This window comes from Aquila chrysaetos, chromosome 11 (assembly GCF_900496995.4).
Source record: "Aquila chrysaetos chrysaetos chromosome 11, bAquChr1.4, whole genome shotgun sequence".
In the NCBI taxonomy this organism is placed as follows: domain Eukaryota; kingdom Metazoa; phylum Chordata; class Aves; order Accipitriformes; family Accipitridae; genus Aquila; species Aquila chrysaetos.
Window position 1 is genome coordinate 8110468 of NC_044014.1, and position 26963 is coordinate 8137430.

General features: G+C 35.8%; 2 protein-coding genes across 4 annotated transcripts in view; one reads left to right on the forward strand and one right to left on the reverse strand.

Annotated features, from left to right (window-relative positions):
* Window positions 1–23215, forward strand: part of PDZD8 (PDZ domain containing 8) — a 67238-nt gene extending 44023 nt beyond the window's left edge. The window contains exons 4-5 of the mRNA XM_030030881.2: window positions 16058–16220; window positions 18590–23215. Of these exons, the coding sequence (XP_029886741.1) occupies window positions 16058–16220; window positions 18590–20787 (2361 nt within the window). The 3' untranslated portion in view covers window positions 20788–23215. The remainder of the gene's footprint in view (window positions 1–16057; window positions 16221–18589) is intronic.
* A 478-nt stretch (window positions 23216–23693) lies between these two features.
* SLC18A2 (solute carrier family 18 member A2) overlaps window positions 23694–26963 on the reverse strand; it is a 32717-nt gene continuing 29447 nt past the window's right edge. For 2 of the 3 annotated variants that reach the window (XM_030031319.2, XM_041127182.1), the window contains one exon: window positions 25140–26751. In XM_030031319.2, the coding sequence (XP_029887179.1) occupies window positions 26644–26751 (108 nt within the window). In that variant the 3' untranslated portion in view covers window positions 25140–26643. Of the gene's footprint in view, window positions 23708–23924; window positions 23928–25139; window positions 26752–26963 lie in introns of those variants that run through there. The other variant, XR_005933511.1, reaches the window with a different exon arrangement.

The following is a 26963-nucleotide window of genomic DNA, read 5'->3' on the forward strand; positions in this document are numbered from 1 at the left end:
AGGGCTGTGTTTATCCCTGTGAACCACGGCACTGTCGGCTGCCATGGAGAAGGGCCTTAATAAAAAACTCTCTATGTAATAAAGCCATAGCTCTTTCAATAATTATAAGCAACATATTACTTAATTTCATCATCATACACAAGTCATGATCCTTGCATGGTTTTTTTGTTAACCTTGGCTTGCTTTGTACGCAAAATATTGTTTCCAGTTCAACTCAGATGTGTGTGCTTGTATGAAAATGGGGGGGGGGGGGGGAAATCAATGGTGGTTCTGCTGAAAACATCTAAATTACAGTCCATTTTTGGTATTTGTATGACTTTAGCAGTGTAGAATTACCTTGGTTTTAATTATCTTGCAGTGCTCTTCTTCAAATGGTATTGAAGTATGTAAGTCAAAGGCTATTTTTGTGAACCTTGAGAGTTCATCAAGAAGGGCAAGCTGTGCATGATGAACACACATGTTTATTCATTATGATTTTCTTCTGGCATTGCAGACTAACAGAGTCCTAAGTAAAAAGCAGATAGTTTTGCTTTTTTAGCTCCCAAAATGGTCTTTTTTTGTCTCACAAATACTTTTTTCTGGTAGAATATATTGTAATATGTTCATGATGGTGAGTACCCAAGTGTAACACTGTACACAGACAGGTAGTAGAAAATCTGAGTTTAAGCTATGCGTTTCTTGGTAGTCGATGTAAATTAATAAAGTTTTAATAATCAGAGGTCATGGGAAAGGGAAAACTTGGAATGTTTTGCCATGGTACTGCACCCATGGATTTGCAGACTGCAGTTCTCCGATCCAGATCTAATTTTTTTATATCATTATCTTCCTTTCCCTCCCTATCTCTACAAACACAGTGGTTTTACCGCCCCCCCCCCCCCCCCCCCCCCCCCCCAAACTCTGACTGAATATAATTTTTCAGGTACTTTCATCTTAGGCTTTTTAGTGTGTTGCAGAGGTTATAAAAGCAAACAATTTTTTTGAGTTAACACATCTCTTGCTCTCATGAACGGTGGTGGGAGTTAAGTGATTGCATAGCAAATTGGGAGCAAGTTAATGATGAAATTTGTAATTTTGTATCCTGAAGCTTTGCTATGACATATTTCATCTTTTTTACTTTTTTTTTACTGTATTTCATCATTCATCACATTTCACATTTGTTTTTTCTATAGAGCTCTAATCTCTTAAAGCTGTAGGTTTTCAGATCAAATATTTTTAAAAGTGTCAATTTAAAAGATAAACCTCAGACTTTGAATACTTAGTATTAAATGTGCCATTTATGAACAGTGCCTTTTTTGGGCTGTTCCACCAACAGCCTTACAGTGATAGTCAAGAAAGTATAAAAATATGGCTTGATACTAAGTATTCAAATTGTATCACACAGAATGTTGTCATCAACTTCTTGGATGCAATTTTCAATTTTTTTTGTTTGATAGAGCTCATTCAAATTATTAAGTAAACTTATTCATACTTAAGTCAAGAAATCAAAGAAACAAATAACTCATGGTTTTCGAACTGATGCAGATTCTGATCCTCTAATATGTAGAAAGATTTTACCACCTTATGAATATTTACCACTTTTAAGTAAACAAGTTAGATTTACTTAAGGACAGCTTCTGTCATGCATGTGCATTTGACAGTCTTCCGCCCCCCCCCCCCCCCCTTGTTCAGTATGACTTATTTTTTAAAATATATTTATTCCTCAGGTATTCTATGGTATTGACTAATTCTTTGTTCATTTTTAAATTAAATGAGTTGTAAATTCTTTGGGGAAGGTAACTGGTCGCAGTCACAAGCAAGCCCTGTTTCTGGTGGTGGACAAGAGAAGGGGGAACGGGAAATAGATGTTGCATTATGAAATCTGCTGGGTATTTTTCTTACATATTTCACCAGCTATCAATAAGATCTGTTGCTAATTTAAAAATAATAGAGCATAAAACCAGAGTATATGAAGTTATAGGGAGTGCTAAAGTAAAAGAAGAAGTTTTTAAGCTTGACATAATTTCCTATTCATTCTTTGACTTACCTTACGATAGGGAGATGAGGAATGCATATATGTTACATCCCCGAGCCAGAAAATACTTTAAAAAACCCCAGTCAAAATGAATGAACTTTTACTTCCATTATGGGTACTGTCCTGCTCCTGTAACTTTTTTTTTTTTCCTAATAAGCTGTTTCTGGAAGAGTATTTTTCTTTTAGCGCTTTTGCATGCTTCAGTGTTAGTGGTTTGGGGTCCGAAATGGGTTTCTGGAGAACTTGTATGTTCTGCTACCTCCAGAAGTAATGACAGGAGGTAAATTATGGGAGAGATTTCTGCCAGAATTGTGACTAAGCCTCATGGTAATGCACAATCCCAGTCTCAAATGTTTAACAGGAATCTGTGGCATAGCTAAGTTGTTTTTGTTTGGTTTCTTTTTAGGACATCCATTGTAATAATGCTTTTTCATAGCCTAGAAATGGAGGATATTCAGTGCTTTGTCTAAGTAGTTATACCAATTCTGTTGTCTTGTCATTCAGATATCTAACTATAGGGGAAAAAAAAATCCTACTTTTTGTTAGCCGATTATGATCACATTGATTATGTGGAAAGCTGCAACATGAAGGTCCCTTCCAAGCCAAACTATTTTATGATTCTATGAAAAATTCAGACCTCTGGATTTTCATGAAGCATTCACAGAAGCTAGGTTGCAAAGTTGGATAGCATGTTGATTACAATTTACAGCTAACATTCAGTTTCTAAATCGTTCTTCAGATATATTGGGAAGTGATCTTTATGTGTGTTTGGGGAAAAAAAATTAGACTATTTTTCAAGTGCAAAGCAAATATAGCTGGGTATTGATTTATTTTGCAAAGTGAATTGTCAGTATTTGACTTGGTGTAAAGATCTTTTTCAGTTTAATAGTTGTGGCAATTTTTATAAGTGAGGAATGGTAACAGTATGAAAATCTGGCTTCTAGGTGTGCTGTTGTCTTGGTGCTACTAATTAGATGTGACATTGAGCTGCTGTTTCACTGCCTGGCAGCGACTTGTGCCCTATAACCATAAACAAATTGATTTGATGTGATGTGTTCAACAAAATAACCAGAAATAGATGTATGGTCGTGGAAATCTTTACTGGTTATATAGTTGTGTGTTTGTACTGCAGTGTTGTGTCCAGAACTTAATTGAAAACAACTCAGTGTGGTTTGGCTGCCTTTCTATGTAGGGAAAGATTATTATATACAAAACGTTGGCCTTCTTACAGCAATTATTTGGAATAAGCTAGATATAAATCCTCATCTCTTCTGGCCTTGGTAATGTAGAATTTCAGAAGAAAAGCCATCTTCTGGTTTTACCAGGCAAAGGGTGGGGTTGTGGGGGGGGTTGTATGCAACAGGAACTTTGTTTTGATACAGATGGATCTTGTATTTAATCTCTGAAGAGCTGTTATAATGAATCATTTTACTACATCTGCTTTAGTTCCTTTGGGTTTAGCTAGTTCTGTGGGAACGTAGGAGTCTGAAAACTGATTGGGTCACGCAGGATATTATGCAGGCTTGTGCTTTCTTTAATAGCCATGTAGCCGTTAAAATTGATGAGAAATGTAACAGTTGTCAAGAAGATAGTGTGTTTATGCAGTGCAGAAATAACAAACTGTGTTCACTTAAGTCCTACGATATTTCAAACTGTATAATTAGGTTGGTTCGAGGTACACGTGAGGCCCCTGTTGCTTTGACTACGTTATTGAAAAGAATGTAATTTCTGTTACCTGGAATTGTGACGTTGCTTGCGAGAGTGTAGTTTTTTACATATTTCTTGCACGCTCTTGTGTAGGTAACTGTTTAAATACATCGCGTCTTTAATAAGTCAAACGACACTGCTTGACGTCCTCACCTTTGGCACGAAGGTTGATCCGACGATCCTGTTGGAGTTGAGGGCAGTGCCGGGGGGGTACGAAGGTTGATCCGACGATCCTGTTGGAGTTGAGGGCAGTGCCGGGGGGGTACGAAGGTTGATCCGACGATCCTGTTGGAGTTGAGGGCAGTGCCGGGGGGGTACGAAGGTTGATCCGATGATCCTGTTGGAGTTGAGGGCAGTGCCGGGGGGGTACGAAGGTTGATCCGACGATCCTGTTGGAGTTGAGGGCAGTGCCAGGGGCCAGCCAGGCTGCAGGGCTGGGGGAGAGCTGGGAAGCCGGGTGCCGTGCCTGCCGCTTTGGCCTCTCCTGGGACCGCTGGTACTCACCGGCCCGGGCGCTGCTTCTGCCAGCACCCAGCTCTTCCTCGGAGCAGAGCTGCAGCAGGGGCTCTGCTCCCGTCCCAAATCCAGGGAGGCTTTTTTGCTGAAGATTCCCAGGCAAGGAGTATTTGTGAACCTCCTGCTCGTTTCAGAAGATGCACTGTCCTCCAGATGTAACTCTGCAATTAGCATTGCTGTTGCTCGAAAGAAAACACTTCTGCTCCAGAATAAAAATCAACCTATAAATAATGCACTTATTCTTTCCATCAGCGTTCTTCTGTCAGAAGTGTAACTTTTAAGCCCTTTAAAATGTAACTTTTAAGCCCATTAGTGAGATCTAAGAGTTACGATTTATGTTCATTAGAAAAGTAGTATTGTATATTTTATTTCCATGGGAACTAGCATCTGTGATACATGTTACTGTAACTACAGTGGGTAATAACTTTCCGTATTTTTAGTTTTGATGGCAATATCCATGTCGGTAATCAGGTGGTTAATGCTGCTGGGTGTGATAGTCAAAATTGCCAAGCAGTTTCTCTGTGTGGAGAAGAAAACTCTTTACCATGAATATTATTTTCATTATAAAGAACTTTTACCTGATAGTCTAATGTTTTGAATTTATTACATGAAGATTAATAGTAACCATTTTATCACTATTAATTAGGTACTTCCAAGGTAAATATAAGTAATTACTAGGTGTTTTAGAGGGTTTGCTTTTAATGTATACACTTGAATGTTTTTCATTTTTTTTGCTTCCGTCTCAGAAATGAACAAAACCCTGGACTGACCTCTCAGTGTGCACATATTCACAGTGCATAAACTCTTATGTTCTCATTAATCTCCTTAATCTGTAATTTGCATTGCGGTGATTCATAACAAATTTATACAAAGAAAACCATTAACTAGGTAAACTTTTTATTGGTTTGGTGTCACACATGGTATTATTAATGAACTTCTGTTCTTTATAATATCCAGTTTCAGCAACCTTATTTGCTATTAGACTACCTGAGTTTTTTACAAAACATTTATATGATGACTGAGTCATGCTTAAGCAATATTGGAGGAAGCTTTTTTCCTATCAAAGACATAAATGGTGATAGAAGATTTGAAAAAAAAAAAATCAATCTTTTCCATTTTTTCAGGGCCAAAGGAAATCATCACAGTTGGGTTTAATAAAGACTAAAAGGATGTCAGTGAGTAAGAGCACTTAAAGAAGAGCTACACTGGTGTTTGTACTAAATTGCTCTCCAAAGAAGAGCTACACGTAAAACTGAAGGTCTGCATTTTACCTGCTTCTGACACTTTGAAGTTAAATGCAGGTTTTCTGCTGCCTTGTTTGTCTTTAACTCCTCCATTCAATGCCTGTAATTGCTGTTTAGTAAGAATGCCTCAGCAATTCATGATAATTGCTAAACAGTTTACTTTCTGTATGTCACATAACCTGTTTCACCCTGCAATTGGAAGGTACACTTTTTTTAGTAGTAGCTTAGTCAAAGAGTGCCTGCAATGTGTCAGAAGTACTGAGGAAAATAAGATGTAGCTCCTTATTTTGTTTAGTAACTAGCCTGTTTTGGATTTTTCTGATGTCCAGTGTTTTTAGTGCTCATCAGGCAGACATGCAGGTGTTTAACTTTACTACCATGAATTGTCCCATTTATTTCAGACAAATAGCGCATGATGATGAAGTTAGACATGTGTGTAACATTTGCAGTGTTGTGGCCTTAATGAACTATTACTTTAAATATGGTCTTGGTCCAGTATGTAACTCACTTTAGAATGAAATTACCATCATATTTTGTAGCTTGTATTTTTTGGTTTTTGTAAGATATATAGAACAGAAAATAATGAGCCCTACTAGCTTGCTATATAAGATGACTAGTAAAAAAATCTCAAGAAATTTATCCATAAATATGCTTCTTCCTAAAAGTAGAAAAACCCAAATATGAAAACTGCAACATTCATCTGAGATAGTTGTGTCTCCCTGTGCACAGACCACAATTCACATAGGTGGAAAAATTAACAGAAAAAGGTCTAAAATCCCACTTCCATTTTTTTCACTGTTTTATTGTCATTAAAAATCTGTTGTTCCTAGTATTCCATAGAAAGCAAAGATGGTGATTATTCCAGACCTTGTTAAGAAAGCAGAGGTAGTGAGTCCATTGCTTATAAGCCTAATTTCTCTGTGACACATTTACTGTCCAGACTTTCATTAATAATGCTATTTGATTGTTTAAATACAAAGTGTGTGCCACACTTAATTTTTTTAATTATTTTTTTATTTTTATTAATTGGGGTGGCTGAATTGTAACGTACCCATTAATGGGAAATTCTGTCCCTTAAAAACTGCTTCCAGTATAGCTTGGAGAAAATTCTGTGTTTAGGCTTAGAGGTAATTGAAATGGACAAGAGATTAAAAACAGTGGAGAATAGTAAAAATCTTAGATAGACACTCTCAAAGTAACTGAAGGTAGGTCCACACTGCAGTACAGCACTGTAATTATACCTGAAATAACTCAGCAGTACCAACTTATCTGTACTAAGATGTAGCGCTGTCTCAACATCAAACTCAGAGTAGGCTAATTCATCTTGTGCTGACTACTTTGACATTAGAATACAGACTAACAGGTTTAAAGTCAGTGTATACATTTCTATGTTTTAGTCACGGGAGAGCGTAAGAACTGATGACTTACTGGCCATTTCCAGATGCCAGTAAATGTAACAAGTCTTTTGAAGGCAAAGGTGTTTCATGTGTGTGTTTGTGGGGGTTTTTGGTTGATTGGTTTTGGGGTTTATTGCTTTTAGTGAAGGGGAGAAAAAAATGGGAAAGTGGTGTGCAGGTCATCTGCATCATCTGCTGAGTGGGAGAACAGTAACCACAATTTAAAAAAAAAAATTAAAAAAAATCTTTTCTGGAGCTGAGTTTTTCACAACTTAAAAAAAGATCTTTAAAAGGTCCAGTGCTATTAGGACTCCAGTGTTTCTTTCTTAACTTCTCTCTGAATGCTTTATTTTCTAGCATTTGAACTTAAACTGTACCTTTTGAAATGGCTGTGTAATTCCTCTGCTTTCATTAGTGGTCAGAGCTCCCTTTGAGAAGTCTGTGGCAGTCACACTAAACTTGCAGAGATACTTGTGGTGGTGAGTGAACGCCTGAGTCAATCCATTGTGTTAGAAGTGGATAATTTCATAGAATTCCTTTCAAGGAAACATTAAGAGTCCACAAGCTAATGATTTTAATATCCATTCAGTGACATCCAAAAAGGCACGAAGGTTTAGCCAGTCCCATAAAGTATGAATGATCAGTAGTGCCATGGGTACCTAATTTGCCAGTTAGTAATTGGTGTTTCAGTTGGTTATGTATACTCCAGTCTGCAAGCATTTTCAGCTGGTATGATATAGAACACAAATATATGTATAAAAATGCAGTAATTGCAAAACTGGCAATATTGAATAAAACTAAACAAGCTGAAGAACATATTTTCTGATATTGCAAATATTTGTACTAGAAAAATTACGTGAATATTCATTCTCAAGATGATTTTGAGTGTTAGCCGATTCCTTTGTTTTACTGATGAAGACTGTTTTCATGACAATGCATTGTTCAGAGTTCTTTGGTGAGAAAGGTGATCAATGTAAAAGGTGGACTTTTTTAGTTGATGAGATTAGGCAAGTGAACAGCTGCTGAGGACAGCTATGGAAGTATGGAAAAACCTCTCTAGAGTCGTGGGTTTTCAGAGCAGAATAAGAGCTGCAGTAGAGGAAAGCAGGACACCAGGTAAAGCAAAAAGCACATAGTTAAAATTGTCTAAAACTTTAAGGATTAGCCTGGTCCAGAAACCCACTGGAAACACTACAGTGGACATTGGGTAGAGAGAAGCAAGGGATGGTTTAACTATCAAACTAAGTGGTATAGGATGGATTAAGATAATGTGGTTACACACCTAAATAAATTCCCTAATATCCCTGTGGATATAGATTTCTGATAAAACTTTCATATTTTTATGTTCACTGTAACTCAGTCCTGTTTGCCATGAAGTTTTATTTTTATCAGTGGTATCTACTTGTAGTGAAAGCTCATTCTGCAGTTGGTAGCTTTTCCAAATTTATTTTCATTTTGCATGTGAAGTTTTCAATGGTTTTATCAAATTTCTTCTTCCAAGCAAAATGGGCAGAAGGATATATTTTTGGCAGTTGCTCAGTTGTATACTGTAAAATGAGTTGTGCAAGAACAATAATTTGGATCTTCAGGATTGCTGTTCAACAAATTAATTTTTTTCATAAGCAGCAGATAATTTCCTTTTAATTTCTTATTGAAAGTTTTATTCATATATATATTTAAATGTTTAAATATATTTGTAAATTATTTTGAAAAAACAAACAACCTACCCCCCCATTTTTTGTACATCTAGAACAAATACATGTTCATTCAACATATTTGTCTAATATGTTTTGGCAAGATACTAAAAAAAATTGGGGACACACACACACAAATAAACATGTTTGTTGAAATTAACTGAATCAATGCAAACCTGGGAATGGGGGGAAAAAATACACGAAAATTTTGAACCAAGCCTGATATTAAAGGTATATGTTTCTTTGGTAAGGAGGAAACATCACATAGCAAGAAAGAGTATGTTAATTATTGTTGTAGAAGCCTTGATCGAGATTTTGGAACGGTAACAACTTTAGATTTTAAGATTTAGCTTCAGATATGGAAACAAAAGTCAGATTTTTATTCAAGCAATCTTAGGAAACACATTTTATGAACAATTTGAAAAAATTAATCCACAAATCAGTAAGATAATTTCCAAGTTTGTAAATATGTTTCCTAGTATATGTTGGTTTCTTAGAATATAGTATTGCTTCTGGCTGTGGTGTATCCTGATGTTTTAAGGAGCCAGTATACAATCTTTTGCATTAGATTACCTTCAGCCTTTTTTTAATAGTGGTTTGTAATTAATGCCTGTTTCTAGTGGTGGGGAAAAAAATATTAAAAAGAGTCCATTTTCTACCTAGAGTTAATTACAGAAATTATTTCCTTTCTTTTCATTGGCACATTGTATAGTCTAGTGATCCTATAATACTAATCTAGCTCTTGATTTTTTTTTTCCCTGTTTCGTTTTGTTTGTTTTGTTGGTTTTTTTTTAAATCTTCTGTCAGCATGTTTTCACATGTCTGAACCTGCTAAAGGAAATACAAAGATTAAGAAGGAAGTACATGTCCAATTTTAGGTAGCCAATTCCTGGGCTTGTTCTTTTTGCATCTGTATCTGGTTTTGCAGTATATTTGAATGCATACTAACCAGGAGGTTGCTTGGGAATCCCAGCCTATTTTTATGAACCAAAATTTTTAGTGGATTTCTGTGCGACTGTGTGAGTGTATGTATGTATCAATTCACCTACATACAAATAAGACATAACAGTGAACACAGGTTATAACTGATAATTAGTACATACTTTATTGACTACTGAACTACTTAAGCATCCCAAGAACAAGGCTAGCTCTCAAATGCTTAGAAAACTTTCTCCTCTTTCTGTTGTTGGGAGTTTTCTCTATGCCTGGGAAGTTACAGTGTGCCTGTCATCATGGATTCCTTGGTCATGGTCTACATCAGACACTTTTCTTTGCAAGACTGTTTTCTTGACAGTTTCCCCAGAATACTTCAGGCGTTATCCTGCCATGTGGACAGGAGGGCTGGAGAATAGGTTGGAAAAGGCTTTTGCTACACTGGCCCCATAGTTTTGGGCTTTGGGGCCATGTCACAAAGAGAAGAAAAACATCTAGTCCTTCTCTAAAGCAGAGATGGAAATCATCTCAGAACATCAAAAAAAATTCCTTTTTTTCTTTTGAGTCTAGTGTTACGAAGGAGTGTATCGTGAGATTGGTGATACCTGTTTCCTTTCACTGTCTCCTCTAGCCCATATAAATAATCTAGCAATCACTTCACTGTACAGGTCATATATAATGACTGCATTCAATAATAGGGTTGAAAAAAGCAATAATGTTAAAGTCCATATTTTAAAGATACATGCCAGAAACCTTTTTTTAATAATACAAATATCTGAGTGTTCAGAATAGAAGGAACTGCTTCCTGGTTTTGTACTTTAATGTTACTTTTTTTTGACATGAAATATTCCTTCCTTTCCTCTCAGCATGCAGAGTCGTCTAGGAGAATGTAATACTTTACAGGCGTATTCATCGACATTATTTCTTCTTTTCCCCCAAAACACATTAGACCATCCCTTTCAAGAATACCTAAGATCCACTTAGTGACTCTGACAGGTTGGAAAAAAATAAGGTTTTAATCTACAGTACAGCACTGACATACATGGTGTCAATTTTTGATACATACAGCGTGTTACATACCACTGATAGGGAATAAGAAATATTTGTAAAAATATTCTTCTTTAGTTGATGTAAAGACAATGAAATAAGATTTCTTATATGTGCTTGGATGAACAAGCTTTTCTTAGCATTTATTCAAAAGAATGTGACATACTTACTAAATTCTAATAAAGCTTTATTATGTTAATGTTTACAAATAGTTAAGCAAATATGAAGTATTAGTTATAGAGTAAAATTAAGCTTTCAAAAAAACATTTCCTTTTTAGTTCCTGAAAACAAGTAGTTTGGTTTAAAAGCAAAAGTCTTATGCTCTAACTATCATGCTGTGGCTTAGTTTTGTGACTTTTTTTGTATGCATCTAATAGTTTTTAAAGTTTAGCTGAATGATATTGCACTACTAGTAAGAGGTTGTCATACATACTGTTTCAGTATGTTGTAATCTCCGTATTTATTGATGGACGTTATTTATTGTGTCTTGTCTTAGAAATTCTGAATGGAAGTGCTATATCTAATGTTAACTTATGTTGTAGTTATGAGACTACAGTATTACTGATGACATTCTTACCTCTGTTTTCAAAAATAACCTAACTTTGTAGGTACAGTTTTGGAAGCAAATAGTAAATGAGATGGCAACAGACAAATGTGGTGCCTTTAAGAGGGATGTTTGTTTATTGTCCCTTTGCATTTGCAAATTCTTTCAGACTGATAATTTAATGAAGCATTCGACCATTAAAACTGCATCCTGTATTGACACTCGTGTAAATATTTGGCCATTTAAATGGTATTAGCAAGCTATAAACTTCTGAATGATCACTGTGGAGTTCAGTATCAGTATGTTAAGAAAGGTTGGAAAAATTGATTTTCATTGACATCCAATATCTGCTAGGCTTTCAGAATGACAAGGCTAAGGTAAGGAAAGGCTATGAGACACAACATAATTATTTGCTGCATTTTATTTCCAGAGCATACTTCCAATATTGAACTGAAAGTAGTGGTGGGGTTATGCTCTGCGGTGGCTCATACACTGATGCATATAAATGAACTAAAGCCTGTAATGTGAAATCAATGCTTATAGACTTTGTCCTGTAAAAGTCAGGCATTCACAGCCCCACATCAAAATGTTTTATTAATTTGAAAGTGAATGGACATCTTGTGTCCTCTTCTTGTGTTTTTTTTCTTGAATAATAAAACACTAAGGAAATTACTTCTCTTCATTTTTTCCTAAGATAGTTGTTCCTGTTCTGTTGCATCTTAATCTCAACAAGTATTTGATAAATAGTCTGGGGCTTGCTTACTTTTTTTAAAAAAGGTGCATTTTCTATGTTCCATGACACAGTTTAGCTCTAACTCTTTCAATATAAATTACTTGGAATGTATGCCTGTCACTGACAAGCAATTCGTATTATTTGCTTTGTCTTGCTCCTTATTTAAGTAACTACTAAGGTTTGCAGGAATTAGTAAACCAGCTATTAATTAGATCAAATTAAAATAAACTTGCTTTCTTATGGTATAGCTAGTTGGTTAAAATTTTCCTTTCTCCTAGGCACAGCTGTTAATTTTTCTCCCTTGCAGCAAACTTCCTTGATAATAAATGTCCTCTCACTATCAGCAGTTTTCTTCTAACCTCTCTCATTTAGCTGATTTTTGTCCTTCTGATGTTTCATGTTCCAGTAGATCTTTGGCTCTTTACGTTTATTATCAAGTTTTAATTTGAGGGAGAGGCAGAAGGCATAAAGTAGCTGTGCTGGGTGTATGAAGATGCTCGGTTTTGTGAGTGTACTACTTGGGGTGTTCGAGAGCTTGAAACAGTGTTTACCTGCACTGCAGCTAGCCTGAAATATTGTGGTATTACTTGGTGAAACTTGGGAGTTGCCAGAAAGAAAAATCAAGGAAACTATTCATCTGGTTTGGGTTGATAAATAAAACCAGTTTACTTCGTGAGAAAGCTTGTGACTGTGCCAAAGTTAATAAAAAGTTGAGATGAACTTTGCTTGTTATGTTCAAAGGCTCTCTCCTTCCAAAAACAGCTTTCCATCAGATACTGCTAGAATATTGGAAGTCTCCTTGCCATCAGTGAGTCATACGCGTTGTAATCTGCGGTTGGTGTCACTGCATGGGAGCCAAATGTTCAGGGATACCTAAGTGTCTTTGGTCCCAGCTGTCCCTCGTTTCTTTTATGTGGTCTCACCCTGGGGGAGGAGGGAAGGGTGAAATGCTGGGAATCACCTCAGAGGTTTCTAGTAGAGAATATTTTCACCGTTAAGTCATCCACTATGGAGATCTGCTCAAAGAAGTCCTTGGATTCAAAGGAAGCTCAAGAGGATGAGGGTCTGTACTGACAAACTCTGTAAGAGACCTTTTGGTAACATTTTTTTCTTTTTACTGTCTAATTATGCCCTTTTCCCATATTTTGCTCATCATGCAGTTTGCCATGATTGCAAGGACTAACAGTGGCTAGAGGTCATTGCTGCCTTTCTTCAAAATACTAGATGTTGCAGTACCAGGTCTTGTTTTCCTTCTGACATTCTCCTTCAAATAAGACTTGTTGCTTTCTGAAGAACAGGTCTTTAGAAATCTTACCACTCCTTTGTGCCACTCTTTGAATGGATGAGAAAATATCCAACTGTAAAAGAAAGTAGATTTGCATGAGGTAACTCCTGTAAAAGTGTTATGATGGCCAGCTTCCTTCAGTAGTCGGATACTTTTCCGATCTGCTCAAAGACTGATTGCACAAGAGTTATCTCATGTTGCAAACAAACTTACAGCAACATTTCTTCTGCAGTGATGCAAACTAACAGACTTATCCATCTTGGATGAGCCATGACTTTAAAACATCTTGTCTTATTAATTAACTCCAGTTCTGGGCGTTAAGATCCAGAACTAATGTAAGATTTCAGAAGAAACTATATTTCATCAAAATAGATGTATCCCTAAGGAGCGTAATTAAATGGCCAGAATAACTTTGTGTTAAGAGGAAATTTGTAATATTGTCCTTTGTAATATTCATGTTTGTCAGCATTCCTTAAGTGGGAGTTTACTTTCTGATCTTAATTATGATAGTTTCATTATCTATTCAAACACAAGGATTTGGAAATCTTTTTCCAACCTCAGTCATTTAGAGCAAGACTTTCAAAGGAACCATGGTAGGAAAATTGAGATTTGAGTACTTAGACTCTGTGGCAAATCTCAGAAATAATTGTCTCCTTGTTGTTTGATAATATGCAGAGCTACATAGCATAGGGGAGTGATTTTTTGGAAGGAGTTTTTGTTGCAGGTTTATATGCCTCCACAGCAAATTCATGTCATCTGTGGTTTTGACAGTTAAAATATTCAACTAGTGTTGTTTGAAATTGTAGTAATCCTCATTCATGTTGTTTCCATACAGCACATGCAACATTTGTGAATTGCTAACTTAAAGCCATACTATATGTAAATAAAAGACTAAAGCAGAAGAGTAATTCTTTTCTTTAAAGGAACATTTCTATTTTCTTCCACAGGTATTTCTAATACTTTCTGTTTCTTAACACTTAAGAGTTTATTATTTAATTTTTTAAACTTTAATTATGTATCAGAGTTTCTTTGGTGTAAATGGGATCTGCCTTAATTAAAACAAAACAAACAAACAACAACAACAACAAAACCCCCAAACCCTACCACAGTTGTCTGCATGGGCAGCTATTTACTTGCTTGCATTATAGAAGAACCTTGAATCTTGGAACTTGAAATAAGTTTATATTTGGTCTTGGTATTCTTACATTACTGGGTATTCACAATAGACGTTAACAAAGTTTGAGAGAAAATATTATCTTTAAGTGACTGTGGGAAATGCAGAAAATTAGTGACAAAGCTTAGAAAGTTAATGCAAGTCTGCTTCTTCAAACTCCATGTTGTTGTTAAGCAAACTGTTACATAGTATAGCATTTTTATTTCTATAAAGAACTGAAAAACAATTAACAAAAATCCAGGATGTGGTGCTATTAAGATTATAGGAAAGGAGTGAAAGCCATTCAGCCAAGGAGAGGGTCATGTACCAAAGTTAAGTGATCCACTTCATCTGTGGAAAGCCATTGTACACAACTAAGCAAACGAACACATTTCCAAAGAGGAGGATCAACTCCAGACAGTTCAAACATTGACAAATGAATAGAAACAAAGTAAATGCAGAAGGATGGAGGAGAAGACTGTCTACCTAAACTCAGTAAATTGAAACCAAATAGAAAATTTCCTATGGAGGTTTTCTACAAACAATGTCTGTCTCTGTTCTTGGGAATCAAAAAAGCAAATTAAATTTCTGACCTTGGAGCTGAAACATAGATTATGAGTTCCCCTTTCAAACAGACAGAATATACTTCAGTGGAATGATAGTAGACAGTCATCTGAAACAGTCCAGAAGGAATGTGCTTTAAAGGGGGGGAGTATATTTTTAAATTCATTAAGGACGGTCTTTATTAAGAAAAAAGTTGCCAAAGATCTCAGACACTGAGGTGTGTAAACAATTGACCACTACCTAGATATATTCTTATATCTAATGGTGTATACCATTATTTCTGAGATTTGCCATAGAGTTTAAGTACTCAAATCTCAATTTTCCTATGATGGTTCCTTTGAAAGTCTTGTTCTAAAGGATTAAGGCTGGAAAAAGATTTCCAAATCCTTGTGTTTGAAGAGGGACTTACAAATTATAAGAGATCTGTGCGTGGGTGTGGGATGAAACTCTACTACAGGCATTGCACCTCAGTCTTTTTTTTTTTTTTTAAAGAATAAGGTATTTGAGATTATTGAATTAAATTTTATCTTGTGTTTACCTTGCAAGATAAATGAGGAAAGTGTTCTGAGTCTTTGAAGAAACTTCTTAGGTTATTGTTAATTTAAGTTTGTTCTAAATATGCTTTAGCAATATCTAAGTACATGATAGTTTTCTCATTCCAAACACCTTTTTGTGTAGACTACTGAAGAGCTACTCGTAGTAACATGTTTTATAACACAAATGTGGTATATTCAAAGTGATACCTAGATTGATTGCACAGTGCTCCTTTTAACAAAACTTCTTCCCAATAAAATGGATGATGATGTTGTGTTTAGTTGTAGCTTTGTTAGGACCGGGGCTTTTTGCAAGGTGAGCCATGTATTGCCTTTCCTGCTGATTTGTATTTGCATAGATTAGCTCAGTTTTGTTATTAATTATATATAAACTATTGAACAGATGTGTGCACACATACACTTATATATTTATTTTGCTGACAATTCCTTGCACTGGTCTCTAGTTTTGGCATATTTGGCTTTTCAGAACTGGTGTCATTTGGTTCCATCCAGAGTGTAAAGTGGATTGGCAGACAGTTAATCTGTTATGTGATAACCTGCTTAATGAAGTCAATGAATGTCCTAATGTAATTTTTTAAATAATATTGGTTGTATAATTTTATTTAAGCTATCATTAGTAGTAATGAATCCTTGCAGTCAGCTTAATTGACATACTCTTAACTTCTTTCTCTCTAGGCAGAACTAGTGAAAGGGAATCTGCAAAGTGTTGGGCTCACGCTCCGCCTTGTGCAGTCCAAGGAAGAAGATGCAGGGCATGTTGTCATTGAAACTGTGACTCCAAACTCACCTGCTGCAGCTGCTGATCTACAGAGAGGAGACAGACTTCTAGCAATTGGCAGTGAGTAACATGTCAGCTTTCAAAATAAGTGTCACCTTGCAAACTAGGAGGACATGTCTGCATACAGTTCAACTGGACTGCCTTTTGCAGCAATTACAGTTATGCCTGGCACTCATAATAAATACATAAATGTTAGTTTTTACGGCCACTTAAGGTTATCATTCACTTTATTCTTTTTTTTTGCATGTTTATTTACTCTTTGCTAGGTAAAAGCCAAAATAAAGTTGAATAAACATTTGAGTGTAGTTATATATTAACTGCTGTAATAGTGATGCTGTGAGGCTTTCTACTTAGTTTCTTCCAGTGATGTTATAAAATGTGCTTAGTTTACAAGGAAAACCATAACATTTTACATCCTAGGCCTGCATACTCAGCTTTGAACCTAAAGGTACTAAATAGAGTATGGAACAAGTAGTATAAATATATTTTTTACTAACAGAGTAATTGCCTGAAATGCCAGAATGACTCAAGAAGATCTGCTGAGTATTTGATAGTATTCTTATACTTTTAGTATCAATTTTTGTCAGCTCTGACATGTGGGAGCCTAATTATTATTTAGAAATCTACTCTGAAGTTCTCATATTTGAAGACTTTGTCCAAATTGTAACTGGTAGGTAAGTGCTGCATTGAGGCAAAAGTTACCCTTGACTTTTGTAGGGAAGGGCACTGTATTTTGGTGGTGTTTTTTTTAATAAAGATTCTGTTGAAATGCCTGGGCATTATGAAGTGGATTGATACTAGTTTATATTCTACAGTTTTAAATTAGACCATCTCCAGATATAGCTTGAATGCTTCTGTTGTATATGGACCCTGTCACCAACAAAGAACTAGATCATAATCATAAACCATAATCAGAAACTGATCCTGGAAATCTTACTGCTTTAAACTTGAGAACTGGAGGGGACCTACAGAATATGGCAGTGGACAGAAGGACAAATAAACCATTAACAAGAACCATGGGTAATCAACTTAGTGGAAGCAGCAGATGAGATCCTGTTTATCATCATTAAGAAATAATGCAATATTTTCTACTCTACTGGATGTTGTGGGACTAAATAAAACATTATGGAGTAGGAATCATAAGTAGCTTAGTTTAAAGTTGTTTGGGCTTGTATACTGTCCAGGGATTTATAGAGACTAAAAAGGAGTGGGAGTATCACTATATATTAATAACATTTTAGAAATAAATGTAGGTACCACTGATAAAATAGAATGTAAACTGAAATCACTCTAGGGGAAAAACGGTAAAAGAAATTCTGTTAGGGTTATATTGTGAGTTTGGAGATTATCTCCATCATGTCACTGGTAGAGAAAGAAATGCAGAAAGAACTGCATAATTATGAGCTATATATAGTATCCCAGATATCCCTGCATGTGACAGCACACATGTTTCTTCTCCAAACGTTAACCGAATAAATAAGAGGTAAAGTAATTTTATATTTGGTTCTGTTAAGTCATTAAGATACCGTAAAAGAGTTAGTGTGGTAAAATACTATAAAGGTAGAACTTTATACACTTATGACATGAACTACTTAAACTCCCTGCTAGCACGGTTGCATTAATTTTTTTTTTTTTTTAAGTTTTTACCTGAGGTTTTACAGACCAGACCTTAATCACTACAATGAGTTATTGTGATTAGGTACTGCCTAAATCCCCATTGCATTGCTCCAGTGATTTAAAAGGGTTTTGAGTTGCTTCAGACAGGCAGTTGATGATTGCTCTAGAACAAGGGAAAAGTCATTTTTACATGACCCCCTGCATGACTTTGTTTGGACTATGTGCTCATTAAGATATTTTAGCTTGCATATAATTTGTCGAATCTTACCACAGGTTGGAGATACTGTCAAATGGCTCTGAAAGTTCTGATAAGGGAGATGATTCAGTTCACTGTTCAGCCACACTGAAAATGTAGCATCACGCCTATGTTTTGTTAACATATTGGAACTATTTTCTTTGTTAGCCTGCGTCTGTTTTAATTCTAACTGTATTTAAAGATTCCCATCTCTTTTGAATCCTTTATTACATGCCTGCTGCTGAAAAGTCCAAACTTGCAATAAGATCAAGGTTAAAAATGTTAGCATATAAAATCAGCATTACTCTACAAGATTACAGCATTAATAACAGACAGCAAACTGGAGTATTTATGTCAGTATCTTTTCCAGCTCCTGAAGTGATATATTTCTATGAATAAAATGGGAAGGATCTATCTGTTACACTTTAGTTAAGTCAGTTATGACAGAAGAGCTTCCTCTGTTAGTGAGCAACAGTATTATTACCACTATTAAAGATCTAAATGTTTGTTGACTGTTTTTGGCCATTTAGGTTCTTATCATAATTAACACTTAACAATTTTTGTCTTTTTTTAATAGGTGTTAAAATCACATCAACTGTCCAAGTGTTGAAGCTTATTAGACAGGCTGGGGACAGAGTTTTAGTCTTTTATGAAAGGCCTGTTGGGTATAATCAGCATGGTTCGGCGCTGCAGGATGGATTTGGACAACTGGAAGACACTGCTTTCTTGACACAGCCAGAAGATGACCAAGCTAGTTTATCAGCTGATGTTGATAACAGAGATTTTGATTCAGAATTTGAGGACTTAGCTTGTGAATCATCTGACCAAAAAGAAGATCTGCCAACAACTCCGAGTCCCAAACGTTCAGTAGTAATACTTGCTGCTAAACCACTTGGAACTATATCACCAATTCTGAATCGAAAACTACATTTAGGAAGTTATCAGACAACATCAAAAACGCAACAAAAAGATGGAGCTAAAGTGGCAATGCCCAAAACTATGGAGGGTTCAGATGCATCACAGCTATCAGGTAAACAATCACAAGGATCCAGTATTAAGCCTCCTGTGCCACCTAGGCCACAAAGTAAGCCTATTTTGCCTACTAGTGAAACTCAAAATCTGTTGGAAACTGGAGGTGTATCTTCTGAAAAACCAGAGAGACCACCTCCACCTACAAATAATGGAGATAAGTGTACAGAGAAGGTAGTAAAGAATAATGATCAAATAGAAGACCCAGCGGTATCAAAAGTAATAACAGCACCAAAACAAGATACATTAAAAGATGGACTTTCAGAAAATGCACGTAGTTACAAAGATAGTGGAGATGATCATCAAACATGGGAATCGCCAGAAATTCCTTATAAAATCCGTCAAGGCCGATGGCCAAGGACGAGAACATCCTCCTGCCTATTTGAAGTAGAAGGATACCATAAGTACCTTAATGTTGCACTGTGGTGCAGAGACCCTTTCAAAGCAGGTGGTTTTATCTGCTTAGGATATGCAAGCATAAAACTTGAAGAAATTGCTTTAGATTGTATAGCTACATCCTCAATGGAATATATTAGAACATTTAAACTGGATGCTCCTACACCTAAAGCAGCAGTCACTAGAACAGCATTGCGGAATTTGACAACCCATAAGGGATTCAATGAAAAATTTTGTTATGGCGATGTGACTTTACATTTCAAATATTTAAAAGAAGGTGAAATAGATGATTCAAACTTCCTTCTGGAGAAGGAAAGGGAATGCCACTTGGAAGAAGAAGCTCGTGCGCTTCAGAAAGAGGATCCTTACTTGGGACAAATTGTTCTTACGGAGAACAAGCATAACTTTCAAGATACTCAGTTTCAGAATCCAACTTGGTGTGATTACTGCAAAAAGAAAGTATGGACTAAAGCGGCTTCGCAGTGCATGCTCTGTGCTTATGTTTGCCATAAAAAATGTCAAGAAAAGTGTCTAGCTGAGACACCCTTTTGTGTAGGAGCTGAGAAGCGAATTGATCGAACTGTGGGAGTTTGTAGAGCAGAAGGACAGGAAGCTCCCCAAGCTGCATCCTCTCGCGTTGATTCAGAATCTAAATCTGTTAACAGAACTACAGGTTTGACCAGGCATATCATCAATACAAGCACCCGTTTGTTAAACCTTCGTCAAGTCCCCAAAGCTCGCCTTTCTGAGCAAGGAACAGAGGTGGTAGAACCTTCACCAAAGCACACACCAAACACTTCTGATAATGAAAGTAGCGATACTGAAATCAGTGGGCCAAGCAGTCCTTCAAAACGTGCAGCAGGTACTGGGATAAAGTTGGTCCGAAAGGAGGGTGGTCTAGATGACAGTGTCTTCATTGCCGTTAAAGAAATTGGACGTGATCTCTACAGAAGTTTACCCACAGAGGAGCGTTTTCAGAAATTAGAATTTATGTTGGATAAGCTGCAGAATGAAATAGACCAGGAGCTGGAAAATAATAATTCACTTGTTAAAGAAGAAAAAGAGACAACCGATGCAAGGAAAAAAGCCTTGATTTCTGCTGCGCTGGCTAAGTCGGGTGAAAGACTGCAGGCCCTTACGCTGCTGATGATCCACTACAGAGCAGGCATTGAGGATATAGAGTCTTTGGAGAACATGTCAATAGAGCGGCAGTCCAAAAGAGTGACTAAAGATTCAGAGGAACCCAATATAGCAGAAGAAATGGATAATGAAGATGTCAGTCTGACAGAGGCTCCAACATTCAACATCATATCGGAAGAACCAGTTGATCCACCTCAATCAGTAGACTGATATTTACGTATTTAGCCTTTGAAGGAATGGACTAAAAGAATACTTTGCACTTAATTACAAACACACACCAAGTAAATTAAAACACTGGTATAATGTACGTGTCCTGCTTCTCCACACTTGTTTGCCTGTGTAAGAGTACAGCTGATAATGGTTCTCCAGCTACAGCACCATCGTTTTGTCAAACTGGCTGGTTACAACTACATTTTGAGGTTTATATTGGAAATTTATTTTTAATAACTTATTTTTATTTTTTCTAATTATGTAACCTTACCATTTCACATTAATGTGTGTGGTGTCCTTAATGTATTACTTGCCGTCCCCTGCCCCCCCTTCTTTTTTTTTTTTTTGAGCTAGTGTTTTCAACAGGAAACTGGCAGGATTTTCAAAATGTTTAGTTTCCATCGTATGATGAAAAAATGATAAGCTTGTTGCATGCCTAAGCTGATGACTGACACAGAAGTCACTGAGGGACCAGGCTTTACAACGTTGATCACAGTTTTATTGTACATCTTCTAGGTAGTTGTGTATTTTTTTTTGCCAAACATATCATGAAAGCAAACAAAAGTCTTTCATTTTGTCAGTTATTAGTATTTACTAAAGTTAATATTGCATATCATTTGTTTTCCATATTTTTAAGTACAGGAACTTTTCATAGTTTGTAATTAACATGAAATACAGTAATGCTAAAAAAAGTCATCCTTAGAACTTTGGGCTATTGTGTCCTGATTGAATAATACTATATATCAAAGTACATGCCAGTATCCTGTAATAATTTTAATTGGGAATATTTTTGAGATGAGGCTGGTTGCCTTCCAGAACAAAGTTATATGTTTAAGTATTGTTGTATTATCTGATAACCTGATAAAGGAAAATTGTTCTTCACAAGAGTTGGAGGTTTCATTGCATTCTATGAAAAAGCATGTAATGATGGTTTAAGTAATTTAAAAAAAACCCAATATTTTGCTGCAGACTTTATCATTTCAGAAAACTTAAGGTACAAAATACTTTACAAAATAGCTAAACATGTTCTCTCATCACTTTTGAGTAATCATATAGTGGTAAGTTGCATTCAGCTTCTCAGACAGAAGAGACAGTCTGAGCAGAATTATCACCGTTGTCCGAATAATGTCCTATAGTGTATATAACATGTTTTATTTGAGTCAAAATAAGTGAGTCCAGTAGAGATGAGCAAGAATTTCAGCCAGCAGCTTTTGAAAAGAACTATCTGGTCTTGTGCTACGTGTAAACTGTGCATCTTAGCATCACCTGGCTAAGGCCATTCTTATTTATTTCCTGTAAACATGTCTTTGTTTCATCTTTTGTGTATAGAAATGCCGTATAAAATATCATCTTTATTTTAGGTACTGTGTTAGGTACTGGTATCATTATCACTGGTATCACTGGTAGTAGAAAAAAAAAATGCCTTTGTGGAAATGGAGTTGAATCTAAGATGGTGAAATAACTGATTTAAATTTTCAGGCAGTCTGTAATGTACCTCTCCATTAAATTTGCTTCTCGGTTTATTCTGCGGTGGGCAAAATTAAGAAGCAATGGTTTTCACAGATGGAAGAGCATACTTGTACTTCTAAACAAAACGGTTACTTCCACTCATGCAACTACTTGCACTTCTTTGTGAGTTCTGGGCAGTTGATACTTATTTAGTTGATGTATGGAAAACACTATCCATGCTAAAATAGGCATGTGACACACCTGAAATTAAGCTTCAGCAAATAATCGCACAAAATTAGCTTCCCTTATTGACTAAAACTTATTTAACCTATACTTGCTTGAGATGCGTATTAAGACTTCCCCACTCCATTTTCTCAGTGGCTTACCATTGGTGGTGATCTGCATTCAATCTCCATCAGTGTTTGCTCTTATGGACTACTATAGAGGTTTTCAAATATATCCAAGTACTTCATTTAAACCCTGGTACACATGAAGGAGCTGTGAAAACAATGCAAATACTGATTTCAAAAACACATTCGTGGTTTTAAATTGACTTGTGTGATACAGTGGGTAAGAAAAGCTGGATATAGTTTTCCTCGTATAGTATTGCTAATGATGATTGTAAGAGATAAATTAAACGTAGTGCAATATTTTTAAATATACCGAATGGGAAAAGGGCAAAATAGTTGTATTTTAGTGATAAGAAGGAAAACATAAATTCCTACCTGGCATTAATTAAAATAAACGGTGAGTCTTGAGGGGAAAATTGTAATACTACATTCCTGATGTAATCTTTGCTTCATGCTTGATTGTAAATAGCTGAAAATAAAGAATACCACAGAAAACAAGAATATCTTGACTTAATGATATCTGAATAGGTGGCAGCTGCACACATTTGCAGAAGATCTGCCTAATATGATTTTGTTGGCTATTATTTTATCATGAGAATAAGCTTTAATAAAATAGTTTTGCTAAATTATCAACTTCTTTGCATTGTGTTAATGTTTTTTAAACACTTGTATTGCAGTAGTTCATCATCTAAAGCCACTCCTTAAAGGAAAGATCTTTGGGAGAAAAACACACATTTTGCATTAAATAAAACTGCTGATTGCTGGATTAATTGGGCTTTTATGCATTCTTTCTATCTGCATATGCATTTATTTTTATTTACACAGTTTAATAGTAAACAGAGATTTCTTTTGAAACGGTGATTCCAGTTGATTCTTTGTGTGGCTAGAGAATCTTATAAAAAGGTAAGGATATTTGTGGGTCTCTTATAAGACCTCCAGGCACTGCAGAAATTACATTGGTGATAGTGACTACCACCAGAGTTACATTAGGGGAAAAAATGGTCCGAGAAAAATTCTTCTGACTTGCCCTGTCCTTCAGAAAATGTTAAGGGATAATAACTAAACAAATCCTTACTGCTTACTAGCTCATTTTTATCTAATCAGTTTTTCCTTGTAATTCCCTATCCTTGGCATTTTTCCTTCAACTTTGAAATAAAACATGTATGGAAGTTTACAACTACAGGGGAGGACTAAGTAGTGGAAGCAGATGAACTAAGTGACTTTATCACACTTTAATTGACACAGATCACAATACACAAAATATGAAAGAACCCAAATTATTCCAGGACAGAATGGGGGGGGTGGGGGGGGTGGTATATTTTCTGTGACTAAAGTTACTTCCTGACTGTCAGCAAACAAGGTTTGATTACTTACTCCTCCAAAAATACAAAATGCAGAACAACTCCTAAATATCTGTTTTTAGGGGAAAAGGTGGCATAGAGAGCCCAAACGTGGTTGTCTGTGTGCCTCTTAATTCTGTCTTTCTCTAACTTCTGGTGGACCAGGAGCGGAGCAAAAGCACAGGGGAGCCAGACTGAGCTGTGTGGGTCTGCTGAGCAAACCGTGGTAAGATGCTCGTCTGTGAGAAATGTGATCAATTAATCTGTCCTTGGGCCTCCTTCTCATACTCGTTCTGCATTGCAGATTAATGTGAGCTCTTCCTTAATTTTGATGTACTCGCAAGTACAAAACCAAGCCATGAAGTAAGCCATTCTATGCTTTTTTAAAAAAAAAAATATATGTAAGTTGCTATGTTTGCATTACTTTTATACTTGTGAATTTAAGCAGTACATTGGTTACTCTAGCTGGCAAATAAATGAAAATGTCCTGTGATAATTTAGAATTCTAACATTGGTATATTAGTTTCAAATTTAATTGGATTAACAATTTGATGTTGACCAAAAGACTTCAGTGAAGCTAAGTAAAATAACTTATTTGGGGGCAAAGTTTCAAGTATCCAAATGATGTACAACATTAAAATCTGAACTTAATGTAAATAATCATCAACCCACACAACTGTTACTTATTCAGTGACAGTGAAGTAGTCAACGTATTACAGTATCTTGGTTTATGCTGTATTAATGTCTCTCTCCAAACACCTCTCAGCTTTGAAGGAAGGATTTCCATCTGTTACATACTCAAAAGAATGCAATTGAAAATATACCACTACAAAAATCTGTAAGTGGATTTTTCAAATCAACCATAGGACGTATTGCTTGGCCTTCCACGCCATTTAAGCCTCTTACGATGTTTTCTCAGAATCCTCACCCTTGTTTAAAGAACATACAGGGGTGTCCCCTGGTACTGCACATTTTGGCCTTATCGATTTCCCAAAAGGTTAAATCTCAGACCCGCAGCCACGTGACAGAATGATTGTAGAAGCTATCACGGTTACTTAAACAAGTTGCATGTATTTGTAACCTGGAGTGAAAATGTTTGTCCTGAGTTACAAACGGACTAGAAATGAGGAGTGCTTTCCCACAACCTGAAATATTTGTCGGCTTTTTCCCCGTGCCCCTAGTATACAGTAAAACACAATGCAGAAGGCAAATAACGAGGGGGATGATTCTTTTTTTATTATTTTTACTTTATTACAATAGATCATGTACTTCTTTCAGATAACTTTATTTTAATGTGGTCTGAATGTATAATTATTGACAAAGCAATACTTGAAGTTCGATCCACTATATTTTTTTATATTTTCTGACCATAGTATATATGCTTTACAAAACTATATGTAAACATAGTATCTATGCTGCAGTACATAAAACATCTGCAATTACATGAAAGAAGGCACATAAAGATTTTAATTTTACAAATGAAAAGATACAACACGGTTGATAAGGACATCGGGATTGTTTTAAAATGTTTTCTTTCAAAGTCTGATTTTTCTCAGTGCAGATAGGAACTGCCTAATACAGTCCTTTACCTGTATTAGACTCTGTCCCCAAATGTTAAGAGATATTGGCAACAAACTGGTCATTTTTTTCATTATTTTTAGCAAAGGTGATATTTTAGCTCATTTTTTAAAAATAAATGTATATCGAACTTCTAGATGTGTATGCAAATGCATGTAAAAGTTTTTTTTGTTTGAACTGCTTAAGTTATCAGCTTAACTTTCAGTACATGCTAAGACTAAATACTGTGATACTGCAGCTTTTCTTAACCAGTCATTTAAGATGCATCTAAAATAAAGTTATGTTAAAAATAAAAGGTTCAAAAGATAGAAATATAAAAAGTATCTTCATGCCGTCCTTATTCCCTTTAAGGGAAAGGAACAGTGCACATTCATACCTACTTGTTTACCCAGTGTTGTGTGTTTCAGGAGCTTGATATTGCACAACTAGTTAACTAATTAAAACTTCATTAAATAGTACTGACTAACAGCAATACGCTCATCTGTTTAAAACACTGTTTTCCCCAACATTCCATGAGTGGTTCAAGGAGAGCTCATTTTTTTTAAATTGGCAAAGAAGTTGTGCCTTTTATTTTACTAATGTATGACCTAACGTTGATCAAAAAAGTGGTAGCAATGTCCACGCTCTGAATTCCAGCCTTCAGCTCCTCTCAATGTACTTACAAGGGTACAGTTTGAAAGGAGGCAAATTGGATAGGTTTTCTTTGAGCTTTGCTTTTTTTTTTTTTTTCTTCCAATTAGGTAAGAAAGACCCAAGCTCTTGACAGTAACTCATAACTCCAAACAAAATATGAAATACTGTATGTCAATGAGTTGACTTTAAAAAACAAATAGTTAAAATTCACATGTTTATACAGATTTGTACTACACATTTAATAAAAAATATAGTCTAATATTCAATAAAATTAAATACACAAAATAAAGATTAGCACTATACAAATCCTCTATAAAAGCTTTTCCCCCCCTTATAAGGCAGTTAGCAGTCTGCTTTATAACCATGGGCGATGGATAATATACCTTTGGCTTTTTTGACCATTTCACTATTAAACGTACAGTACAACTAAAACCTATTTCTGGATGAGATGTTTCACATGAAACACTGCATTTTGTACACCAAAATATGTTATATGGCTTTTCATGTTATTCATCACTTTCATATTCTTCTTCATCACCTATGGGGTAGGACTGGATGTTGTTCTGGGTGTACATTTTTGTTTTCACGGGACAATTGTGATCCATGAGTATTGCCTAAAAGAAAACGGAATATGAATATTAGCACTTCTGCTTAGCATCCAGGTGAGGTCTGTGGTTGACCCCACCACTCAGGGATTCACCTCTCCTCCCTGAAAGTAGAACCCAAACTGATTTCAGTTAGAGTAAATCAAGCCTGTAGGTCTGTGTGAGGTGGGATCTTGGCCCCGAAGACATCACCAGCACATTTTTATTACCTTACTGGAACC